Raw genomic sequence first — 12,663 nt, forward strand, 5'->3', positions numbered from 1 at the left:
TTTGTAGCCCTTCATCTCAGCTAGCTACTGGCCAAATATCATCACCCTGGGCAGTTTGGTTATTGAGAAGAAGTTGTTTAAAGTTTTTAACATATTTGACCCCTGTGACCTTGAATATGGATGAAGGTCATTCATTTGAACAAACTTTGTAGCCCTTCATCTCAGCTAGCTACTGGCCAAATATCATCACCCTGGGCAGTTTGGTTATTGAGAAGAAGTTGTTTAAAGTTTTTTTTAATACAATAGACCCCTGTGACCTTGAATATAATTGAAGGTCATTCATTTGAACAAACCTGGTAGCCCTACACCAAAGCATGCTACTGGCCTAATATCATCTCCCTGGGCAGTTTGGTTATTGAGAAGAGGTTGTTTAAAGTTTTTTTTAATACAATAGACCCCTGTGACCTTGAATATAATTGAACGTCATTCATTTGAACAAACTTGGTAGCCCTTCACCAAAGCATGCTACTGGCCTAATATCATCTCCCTGGGCAGTTTGGTTATTGAGAAGAAATTGTTTAAAGTTTTTGACATATTTGACCCCTGTGACCTTGAAGATAGGTGAAGGTAATTAATTTTAACAAACTTTATAGCCCTTCATCCAAGTTTGCTTCTGGCCAAATATCGATACCCTAGGCCTTTTGGTTATTAAGAAGAAGTCGTTTAAAGTAAAATATTGACGCCGGATGCTGGACGCCGGCCGGCTGGCCGGACGAAGGACGCCGCGCCACGGCATAAGCTCACTTGGCACTTTGTGTCAGGTGAGCTAAAAATCTCTTAATCCCGATGGTCGGAGAAGGATTTTAAAGGTTTTACCACTATTTCTCCTATTGGGCCACGCCCTTCTGCCCCCTCGGAAACCACACCTACTGCTAATACAAAATTGAGTCCCCTTCGCCCAAGGATTCTCCAGACTAAATTAGGATAAAATCCCTTAATCCCTATGGAAGAAGAAGGATTTTAAAGGTTTTACCTTTATTTTCCCCATTGGGCCCCGCCTCTCTGCCTACAGGGGGGTCAGACACATTGTTTATACAAAATTAGTTCCCCTTCACCCAAGAATGCTTCAGACAAAATACGGACAAAATCCTGTCATTCCTACCGAAGAAGATGGATTTTGAAGATTTACGTCTATTTCCCCTATTGGGCCCCACCCCTCAGGTCCCAGGTGGGCCACACCCACCGTTTATACAAAATTGGTTCCCCTTTACCCAAGGATGTTCCACACCAAACATGTACCAAATCCTTTCATTCCTGCAGAAGAATAAGGATTTTAAAGAATAATTTGCTATGTTTCCCCTATTGGGCTCTGCCCATCAGGCCCCTGGGGAGCCAGACTCATGGTTTATAAAAAATTGGTTCCCCACTACCCAAGGATGCTCCACACCAAATATGGACCAAATCCTTTCATTCCTACAGAAGAAGAAGGAATTTAAAGAATAATTTGCTATTATTCCCCTATTGGGCCCCACCGCTCAGGCAGGGGGGCCAGATCCACTGTGTATACAAAATTAGTTCCCCTTCACCCAAGAATGCTTCAGACCAAATATGGAACAAATACTTTCATTCCTACAGAAGAAGAAGGATTTAAAAGAATATTTTGCTGTGTTTCCCCTATTGAGCCCGGCCCCTCAGGCCCCTGGGGAGCCAGACCTATGGTTTATACAAAATAAGTTCCCCACTACCCAAGAATGCTCCACACTAAATATGGACCAAATCCTTTCATTCCTACAGAAGAAGGATTTTAAAGAATAATTTTCCATATTTCCCCTATTGAGCCCCGCCCCTCAGGCACCTGGGGGGCCAGATCCACGGTTTAAACAAAATTGGTTCCTTTTCACCCAAGGATGCTTAAGACCAAATATGGAACAAATCCTTCCATTCCTACAGAAAAAGAAGGATTCTAAAGATTTTGCTACAATCCCCCTATTGGGCCCAGCCCCTCAGCCCCCAGGGGGGCCAGACCCACCATTTATACAAACTTTGTTCCCCTTCCCCCAAGGATGCTTCTTATGGAACAAATCCTTTCATTTCTACAGAAGAAGAAGGATTTTAAAGAAGAATTTGCTATATTTCCCCTATTTGGCCCCGCCCCTTAGGCCCCTAGGGGCCAGACCCATCATTTATACACCAAATTTTGTTAAAATCGCTCAGTGGTTCATGACTAATAGTGTAAAGTTGACAGACGACGGACAATGGACGCTGCGGTATGGCATAAGCTCACCTTGGTCCTTCGGATGTAGGAGAAAATCTCCGGATAAAAAAAATCAAATACTGAAATTGTCGAATCCAAATTCTTTTCAAGGAAACACAACAACATATCATGATCATTTAGCCTACTATGTTTCAAAGAAAACTTTTGCAAATATTGTCTAATCAAAACTCTTTTAAGGGAGACACAATTTCATATCATGGTTATAATGTATAACAAGTTTCAAAGAGATCGGTCAAAAATGTAGGAGGAGATTGCCGGACGGACAAAAGTTTACGCCGAAGGGACAGACGGACAACACCATACCATAATACTCCTGTCAAATTTGACGGTCGTATAAAAAGTGTCAAACACAATCATATCTGGTTCAAAAGGTCATTCTGAGAAAATAACTTAGCTCTCAATCCAACCAGTTGGCTATTTTTTGTAGATAGTATTAGTAAACAACACCTACCTGAGAAGAGATAGTGGGTTGAGACTGAAGATCAGTAATTCATTGCTATGTTCCTGTAGGTAAAGAAAAACAAAATTCAACATGTATTTGTGAACTTTATATTATTTTCACTGTGAGCGGTCTGCCCGAAAGGCAAGTGAGCTTATGCTGTGGCACAGTGTCTGTAATAAAGGGATATATAAGTATGTTCAACTTAATGACCATGCTAGACTTGTCTGTTAGACTTTCAAGGTCACAGGGGTCCAATATGTTTAAATCTTTTAAAAGGTTCTTTTGAATCAAAGATGATAGTATTTTGCCTGTAGCTTTATTTTAGTCCACTTTTAAGGTTACAATTGTGAGATTAACATAAGCTTAGTGATGCAAAACCACTCTTGTTTCTTCGAAACGTTCACTGTGCCTTTTTCATATGTTAATTAAATCTGATGTGTTTGTCACTGTTACTGACTGTGGGTTCCTCCAAACTAAGAATGTTGTTTGTACATCCCCCAAACACCACCACCTGGCCCTCTAGTGTCCTGCAGGCTGTGTGCCAAAGGTGAGGCTTGTATTCTATGTAATGGTCAAGTTTTGTCCATTTTAAGACAACTATGTCCAGTATCCAGGCATCATCTGAAAAAAAATTCAAATAAAATGTAAGAAATAAGATATAATTTGTCAACAAAAACGAAAAAGGCAAAAAAGTGATGTACATCTGAAACAAGAGGCCCAATAGGCCTGGATCTCTCACCTGATATTAATCTCACACTTGTAATCTAAAATACGACTACAGGCAGAATATCAGTGTTTGATTCATAAGAACCTATTAAATGATTTAAACATATGACGCCGTGACCTTGAATGTCAAACAAGGACATTAGGTTGGACATTAGGTTGGACAGAGTTTATAGTCTTCCAACCCAGCATGCTTCTAGTAAAATATCATTACTCTGGATCTTTTGGTTATACAGAACAAATCATTAAAAGATTTAAACATATATTGACAACTGTGACCTTCAATATGGGTGAAATTCATTCATTTGAACAAACTTAGTAGCCCTTCATCCCAGGATGTTAATGACCAAATATGATCACCCTTGGCCTTTTGCTTATTAAGAAGAAGTCATTCAAAGGTTTTAAACATATTTGACCCTCTGACTTTGAATATATGTCAATGTCATTCATTTGAACAAACTTGGTAGCCCTTCATCACAGCATGTTACTGGCTAAATCAAATCTCCCTAGGCCTCTCGGTTATTCAGAAAAAGTTGTTTCAAGGTTTTAAACGTTGAATATAATTCAAGGTCATTCCTTTGAACAAACTTGGTAGTCTTGGTTTTAAACATATTCGACCCCTGTGACCTTGAATTTAAATCTGTTGAAAAGAAAATGTTTAAAGGTTTAAAACATATTTGACCCCTGTGACCTTGAAGATAAGTCAAGGTCATTCCTTTGAACAAACTTGGCAGCCCTTTATCCCAGCATGCTACTGGACAAATAGCATCACCCTAAGCCTCTTGGTTATTCAGAAGAAGTTATTTAAAGAGTTTAACATATTTGACCCCTGTGACCTTGAATATAAGTCAAGGTCATTTATTTGAACAAACTTGGTAGCCCTTCATCCAATCAATCTCCTGGACAAATATCATCACCCTAGACCTCTAGGGTATTCAGTAGAAGTTGTTTAAAGGTTTTAAACATATTCGACCCCTGTGACCTTGAATTTAAGTAAAGGTCACTCCTTTAAACAAACTTGGTAGCCCTTTATTTCAGCATGCTACTGGACAAATATCATCACCCTAGGGCTCTTTGATATTCAGAAGAAGTTGTTTAAAGGTTTTAAACATATTTGACCCCTGTGACCTTGAATATGAACAAGGTAATTTATTTGAACAAACTTTGTAGCCCTTTATTTCAGCATGTTACTGGCCAACTATCATCACCCTAGGCCTCTTGGTTATTCAGAAGAAGTCGTTTAAAGGTTTTAAACATATTTGACCCCTGTGACCTTGAAAATGGATGAAGGTAATTTATTTGAACAAACTTTGTAGCCCTTTATTTCAGCATGCTACTGGACAAAAATCATCACCCTAGGGCTCTTTGATATTCAGAAGAAGTTGTTTAAAGGTTTTAAACATATTTGGCCCCTGTGACCTTGAATATGAACAAGGTTATTTATTTGAACAAACTTGGTAGCCTTCATCCAAGCATGTTACTGGCCAAACATCATCACCCTAGGCCTCTAGGTTATTCAGATGAAGTTGTTTAAAGGTTTTTAACATATTTGACCCCTGTGACCTTGAAAATGGATGAAGGTAATTTATTTGAACAAACTGAGTAGCCCTTTATTTCAGCATGTTACTGGCCAACTATCATCACCCTAGGCCTCTTGGTTATTCAGAAGAAGTTGTTTAAAGGTTTTAAACATATTTGACCGCTGTGACCTTGAATATGAACAAGGTTATTTATTTGAACAAACTTGGTAGCCTTCATCCCAGCATGTTACTGGCCAAACATCATCACCCTAAGCCTCTTTGTTATTCAGAAGAAGTTGTTGAAGATTTTAACATATTTGACCCCTATGACCTTGAAAATGGATGAAGGTAATTTCGGGCCAGGTGAGCTAAAAAAAATCTTAAATAACCAACATTGGAAATTAATGGAATTGATATCCCCTCCCCCACTTACAGCAAATAGCATACATATGATCAGTTTTCGTCTTTTCCGGTGAATATTAATTTCCTATTCGTCTTGGTGAAAGGTGAGTGCGCTTTCCATTGCACCAACCAGCCACCCAAATCATACTTAGAAGAGTTATACACAGAAACCAAAAAAACATCAGAAGCAGAATTGGCAGTCCAACTTATCTTGACTCTTGCATATTCTAATGTGCAGACAAATTATGGTTGAAATTGAACCATTTTTAGGGAGTAATTGCACAGAAACCAAATGAGTGAGACGGACATACAACCTCAAATTAATATCCCATTTTCTCCAAAACTGGTTTAAATCTTTATACAGAATCATGAGAAAATATTCTATTTATTTGTACTTCATAAACTGACATAAGGAGAGGCCAAAAGGCCTGAACAGTCAGCTGAGTGGTAATATGGCTATTTGTAGCTCACCTGGCCTGTAGGACCAACTGAGCTTATGCCGTGGTGTTGCGACTGTCGTCAGTCCATCCAGATTTTTACCAAGTTTGCTGAAATGAATTACCTTGACCTATATTTAAGGTAACCAGGTTCACTTGCCTTTAAAAACCTTTAAACAACATCTTCTGAATAACCAAAAGGCTCCGGATGTAATATTTTGCCAGTAAAATGCTGGAATGAAGGGCTACCAACTTCTTCAAATAAATCACCTTGACTAATATTCAAGGTTGCAGCGGTCAAGTATGTTTATAACAAATTTTTTTTTTCAAATACGCAACAGTCCCATGTTGTTGATTATTTGCAGGTGACATGCTGAAGGGCTACCAAGTTTGCCTATATCAATGACCTTGACCTATATTAACAAGAGCCTACCAAGTTGCCTATATCAATGACCTTGACCTATATTAACAAGACGCCCAAGAGCCTTAGCGGTCACCTGAGTTATATCATAGGTACTGGTAGCTCAATGTCATAGTTTAGATGTGATGTGGAAATCAACATATAAACAAAGTGAAATACAATACTTGTCATTTCACCAAAAGATAAGAATTTTAAAATATTGGTAAATGTTCCCTTTTGGGCCCCATCCTAGCCCTTAGGGATGGGGCAGAATCCCAATTTTACAATGTAATACCCTCATTCACCAAAGATGATTCTGACTAAGTTTGAGTAATTTTCTGCTGAAAATGGATAAAATATACCCAAAAGTGTTATTTCCCTATACAAGAGGCCCATGGGCCTTAACGGTCACCTGATATATTTATACAGAAAGTTGATTTTTGTTTTTAACATGAACAGAAATATTATTCAAAGTGACAAAAAACAATAAAACCACCTTATTCAATATCTAGCATGCAGATTTAAGACTGATAAGTATTTGAAACTAGCACCTCTGATTCTAAACAAGGAAAATGAAGAAATTTTATTTTAGCACACAGACTCCATTGTGCCCCACCCTACAGCCCTTGGGGGTAGGGATAGCTCAAAATTTTCAAAGTATCAAACTGTCAACTTAGGGTTATAATTCCAATCAAGTTATTAACACGTAATATTCAAAGTATCATTTGCCATTATAAACCATAACAAATTTTGCCCCCCCCCCTCCTTCCCCAGGGGGTAAACGTTAGACCCTAGGGTCATAAACCTTAAGACCCTTCCATCTANATTCACAATTTGAGTTGACCTTTCGCCATGGAAGGTTTCTGCAAAATTTCATTGAAATTGGTTCAAGGGTTTTGGAGAAGAAGTCGAAAATGTAAATTGTTTACGGACAGACGGCACCCAACAAAAGGGGATCGCAATAGGTCACTTGAGACTTTGTCTCAAATGACCTAATAAACTATAGTAAACTTTATCCCCTCCCCAAGGGAGAACGGATAGCTCGGGGGTCCTGAAATATATTTACAATTTAAATAAAGCCCTTGATGATCTTTCTTTCAATGCAGAGAAAATGACTGTAGTACCTCTGAGTCTGGAGAGGAATATTTTTGAAATATTGGTTAATTTTCCCTTTGGGGCCCCACCCTGGCCCCAGGGGTTGGGGTAGGAATCTCAATTTTATAATTTGAAACAATCTTTCTCCAAGGATAATTCTCACTGAGTAAAAATAATTTCCTACATAAAGTTGTCAAAATATACCCAAAAGTGTTATTTCCCTATATAAACTATAGTAAACTTTACCCCCTCCCCAAGGGTGAAAGAATAGCTCAGGGGTCCTTAAATTTACAATTTAAATAAAGCACCTGATGATATTTCTTTCCATGCAGAAAATGACTGTAGTACCTCTGAGTCTGGAGAAGAAGATTGTTGAAATATTGGTTAATTTTCCCTTTGGGGCCCCGCCATTTTACAAATTTGTAGCCTCATCTACCAAGGATGATTCTGACCAAGTTTGAAAAACATCCATCCACTGGTTCTTGAGCAGAAGTTGAAAATGTAAAAAGTTTAAGCACGATGGACGAGGCACAACGACGGATGGAAAGTGATTAGAATAGGTCACTTGAGCAAAGCTCAGGTGACCTAAAAAAAGACCAAGCCCCTGTTTTCCCTTTGGGGGGCAACCTGCCCTGGCCTCTAGGGTTGGGGTAGGAATCCCAATTTTACAGTTTGAAACCATCTTCTTCTAAGGATGAATCTCGCCAAGTAAGAATAATTTTCTACTGAAAATTGACAGAATATACCCAGGGGATAGGGCGGGGCGGGGCCCTAAAGGGAATTTACCAATGTTTTCAAATTCTTATCCTTTGATGACATGACAAGTATTGTATTTCACTTAGTTTACATGCTGATTTCCACATCACATCTAAACAATAAAATAAAGCTACCAGAGTACCTATGATATAACTCAGGTGACCGCTATGGCCCTTGGGCCTCTTGTTACTTGTATTTCCCCTGTTGGGCCCTGCAACTCTGCCCCCAGGGGGTCCAAACCCAATGTTTATACAAAACTGAGTCCCCTTGGCCCACACATGCTCCAGACAAAATTGGGAAGAAATCCCTTAATTCCTATGGTGGAAAAAGGATTTTAAAGGTTTACCTCTATTTCCCTTATTTGGCCCGACCCCTCTGCCCCCAGGTGGGCCACACCTACTGTTTATACAAAATTGAGTCCCCTTAGCCAAAGGATGTTCCAGACCATATTAGGATAAAATGCTTTATTCCCTATGGTTGAAGAAGGATTTTAAATGCTTTTACCCCTATTTCCCCTATTCAGCCCCAAGGGGAGCCAAACCAACCATTTATACAAAATTGAGTTCCCTTGGCTCAAGGATGCTCCAGACAAAATTTGGATGAAATCTTTTAATCTCTATGGTATAAGAAGGATTTTAAAGGTTTACCTCTATAAGCCCTATAGGGCCCCACCCTCTGCCCCCAGGGGAGCCACACCCAACGTTTATACAAAATTGAGTCCCTTTGGCCTAAGGATGCTCCAGACCAAATTAGGGTAAAGATCCTTATTCCCTATGGTAGAAGAAGGATTTTAAATGTTTTACCTCTATTTCCCCTATTGGGCCCCTCTCCTCTGCCCCAAGGGGTCCACACCCACTGTTTATACAAAATAGATTTCAACTGATACAATAATAGTTGACTTTTTATGGTTATGTCTGCAGAATTTCAATCTCAAGCTGATTTTGTGTGGACATACACTGTAGATAGGATTTTTATTATAATTTTCACTTTTCATAATATTACAAATGTCAATATTGTCAAATTTACTACAAATTGACAGAAAGCGAAATACATCTTTCACATATGTGGAGGTACATTCCTTACAATGTCTTTGTTCTGAAGGAATGTTTCTTTTTCTTCCAGTCTCAATGAATGCAAAGAAGCATTTAATCTACTGAGACATACATGTATTCTAAACTTTACAGGAATATACTTTGTAACGTAAAATTGAAGAGAACAATTTGTACCATATACCGTAATAAAGTTTTGGTTAATAGCACCATAGGCATGTGATATAGACAGAATAGTAACATTTTAATAACAAGAGGCCCATGGGCCTAAACGGTCATCTGACTACAAAAGACTGAGCAGGGAGAATGGTAACTTTCCAACTTTCAATGAAATATTCTAAGATTTTTTTTTCTATGATGGTAGTTTTGGTCAGCAGTGGGTAACTATTTGTCAGTAAAGCTATCAGTAAGCATTTAAATCTAAATCTGAATAGATTTCTCCTTTTAAGGCCCTGTCCCGCTGTCAATGGTGGTTAAACCTGCCTCATTTATATAAGAAATGATTGTTTCTAAATGATGTTTCATACTGAAATTGTTGTAATCTATTTTTGGCATTAATCTATTTTTGGCATTAAGGAGTAGTGTTTGAAAGCAGGATATTAGGTAATTTCCTTTCTTGAGGCGCCGCCCTCTCTATCCCCCAGGGGTTGAACCAGCCTCATTTATTCAAGAAACGATTGTCCTCCTTCCCCCCTAATGATATTTCAGACCATATTTGGTTGCAATATCCATATAGGCATTAAGGAGGAATAGCATTTTAAAGCAAATTTATAGCTAAGTTCCACTTTCGAGGCCCCGAAACATCCCCACCTATTTTTAGCTCAAAGGCATCGTTATGTACAGTGCTAGTGTTTTTTTTATTTCAAGGTGGGATAATGGCTTTTAGTGTCTCATAAGCCAGATTTGGCTGGATGTCGATATCTGATTCAAATTTTGAAATAGCTTTTACTTTTTGTAAAATCTGTTTTTTTAATGTATATCGATGTGTTACACTTACACTTAATTATGAATTGTAATGTATTGTAATAATATGTTAAGTTAAGTCATTTAATCTGATGTTCCCTATTATTATGATGAAGACTATAATAGATAAAGTGGAAACAATTTTATAAATAAATAAAATTGAACACAAAAAATCAATCCTATGTATAAATTCATATCCATATGGTAAGACACCTTATAGTACAGACTATAGTTTACCTGTAATTAAATCCTATTGTTCTCTAACTGGCACCCAATCTTACCTAGCATACACCCAACACCTTTACCTGTATATGGGAAAATACCAAATGTATACCAAAATAGAGACCCCATGGCCTAAAGATGCTCCAGACCAAATTTAGTCGAAATCTACTGGGCCGTTCAGGACAAGTAGCGTTTAAAAGAAAAGTTGAGGGACGGACGGACCACGGATCACTTGCCCTTCGAGCAGGTGAGCTAAAAATATAAGCAGTAGCAAGGACTTAATCCCTAGGGGCAGTAATGACACTAAGGACGTGAATATATTTGTTTTCTCCATGCTCACCATTTTAATAGATGGTTATAGGGTAGAGATCTCAACTCCTTCCAATAACAAAGGGTGAGGTGGAACCACAGGTCTAATCCTATTAGCATGAAAGTAGTCATTTGGTTATAGGAGGCGATCTGAACTGGCTCTATGTTATTACCTAAAAAGTAAGCCCCCAAGGGGTGGAGCTAGATCCCTGACCCAACCCTGGTACCATGAAGGAATTGGTTTCTTCAAGTCTAGTAATTGTATATGGTTATAGGGAGAGAATATGAAATGTTTCCATGTGATTAGGTAAAGATCATTTTATTTTGCAAACTTTGTCAGGCTCAATCCTGGGAATATTTAAGCCGATGTTAGGACTCTAGGCCTTTCAATACACTGATCCACAAATGAGCACTTGACTCCGCCCACTTAGTCACATGACCCCCAGGTCAGACAAACACGAGTAAATATGGCGCCGAAAACAAAACTTGTCTGTGCCGAACATGACTTTAGTTCCTGACTGTTTTACAGACAACTCTCCACCCGAGCGATCAAAAGAGAGAGGATATAAATTCTTCATAAACGAATATGCACATGCTATCTCAGTTTTTAGTCAATATTCTCCAAATTCTGTTGATATTCAAGCAAAATGCTACCGGAGTATGCGGAAACCTGAAACACAACATACAGTGAAACAACAGAGTCACTGTTCTTGTGTCGCCCGGTATGTGTTTTTATAAATTCAAGAAAATGGGTTCCAATTGCCATAAAGATACTCAATATCTTTCATATAATGAAATCGCTAGGCCCCATGTGAGCCGAATTCTCGGATATCGATACGGACGACGGATGCCGCACCATGCCATAAGCTCACTTGGCCCTTCGGGTATATTTTGCCTGTAGCTTTATTTTAGATAACTTTAAGGTTATAAGTGTGAGATTTATACCAGGTGAGCGATGCAGGCCCATTGGACCTCTTGTTGTCAAAAGGTTTGTGAATTTTTATATATTTTCATCATATTGACAAATGAATTACTAAAATTTCTCTGTTCACATTTCGCTTACGATTCTCTTGTATTTTTCGATGTCGGGTATGTGTTCTTATGTCGTGGGGTTAATTGGTATGTGAAATTGTGAACATTTAAACAAAATCACAAAAAATATTATGGTGATGATGATGACAGGTTTAAAACAAGAGGTCCAATGGGCCTGCATCGCTCACCTGGTATAAATCTCACACTTGTAACCTTAAAAGTGATCTAAAATAAAGCTACAGGCAAAATATCATTATTTATGATAATAATTCATTCAAAAGGCCCTGTTAATTTTTTTAAAAACATTTCACCCCATGATTGAAAGTCGAACAAATTATATAGCCTTTCATTTCAGGATGCAACTTGCAAAGTATCAACATCCTGGGACCCATGGTTAGTCAGAAGAGGTCGTTTAAAGATTTTAAACAAATTTGACCCCTGTGACCTTGAATATCAGTCAAAGTCATTCACTATAACAAACATAGTAGTCCTTGATCCCAGCACGCTATACTGACTAAATATCAACATCCTGAGCCTTTTGGTTATTCAGAACAAGTTGTTAAAATATTTTGAACATATTTGCTCTTTGTGACCTTGAATATGATTCAAGGTCATACATTTAAACAAACTTGGTAGCTCTTGATCCTAGTATGCTACTGACTAAACAAGAGGCCCAAGAGGGCCTGTATCGCTCACCAGAATATTTAAGCAGTCATAGCAAAATATTCTCATTAAATATTATATTGCACTAAAAATATTTCCCTCGCAAACTTTGTTGGCTCCATCTGTTGAAACTACCAGCAAAATATTATTATAAGATTCTATGCTTTTTGATTCTTCTTCAGAAGTTGCTGACATATTTTTCCCTGTGATCTTGTAAGTAGGTCAATGTCATTTTCCTTCTCAAATTGGTTAGCTCTATTCCAAAAAGCTACCAGCCAAATCTTATGAATCCATTCCTTTTAGTTCTCAAGAACAAATCCATTAAAATGTTGTTGACCTCTGTGACCTCTAAAGTAGGTTGAGGTCATTTTCATTTGCAAACTTTGGTGAGCTCTATCCCGGGAAGTCACCAGCCAAATATTATAATTTTATGCC

The 12,663-nt window shown here is 38.2% G+C and overlaps 1 protein-coding gene across 1 annotated transcript in view; it reads right to left on the bottom strand.

The window, feature by feature from the left end:
• The window catches only part of LOC110452871 (kelch domain-containing protein 2-like), a 77,622-nt gene that overhangs the window by 2,090 nt on the left and 62,869 nt on the right, over nt 1–12,663 (bottom strand). The window contains exons 8-9 of the mRNA XM_021501592.1: nt 3,115–3,278; nt 2,667–2,719 (exon numbers count right to left, since the gene is read on the bottom strand). Of these exons, the coding sequence (XP_021357267.1) occupies nt 2,667–2,719; nt 3,115–3,278 (217 nt within the window). The remainder of the gene's footprint in view (nt 1–2,666; nt 2,720–3,114; nt 3,279–12,663) is intronic.

This window comes from Mizuhopecten yessoensis, unplaced genomic scaffold (assembly GCF_002113885.1).
Source record: "Mizuhopecten yessoensis strain PY_sf001 unplaced genomic scaffold, ASM211388v2 scaffold6947, whole genome shotgun sequence".
Taxonomy (NCBI): domain Eukaryota; kingdom Metazoa; phylum Mollusca; class Bivalvia; order Pectinida; family Pectinidae; genus Mizuhopecten; species Mizuhopecten yessoensis.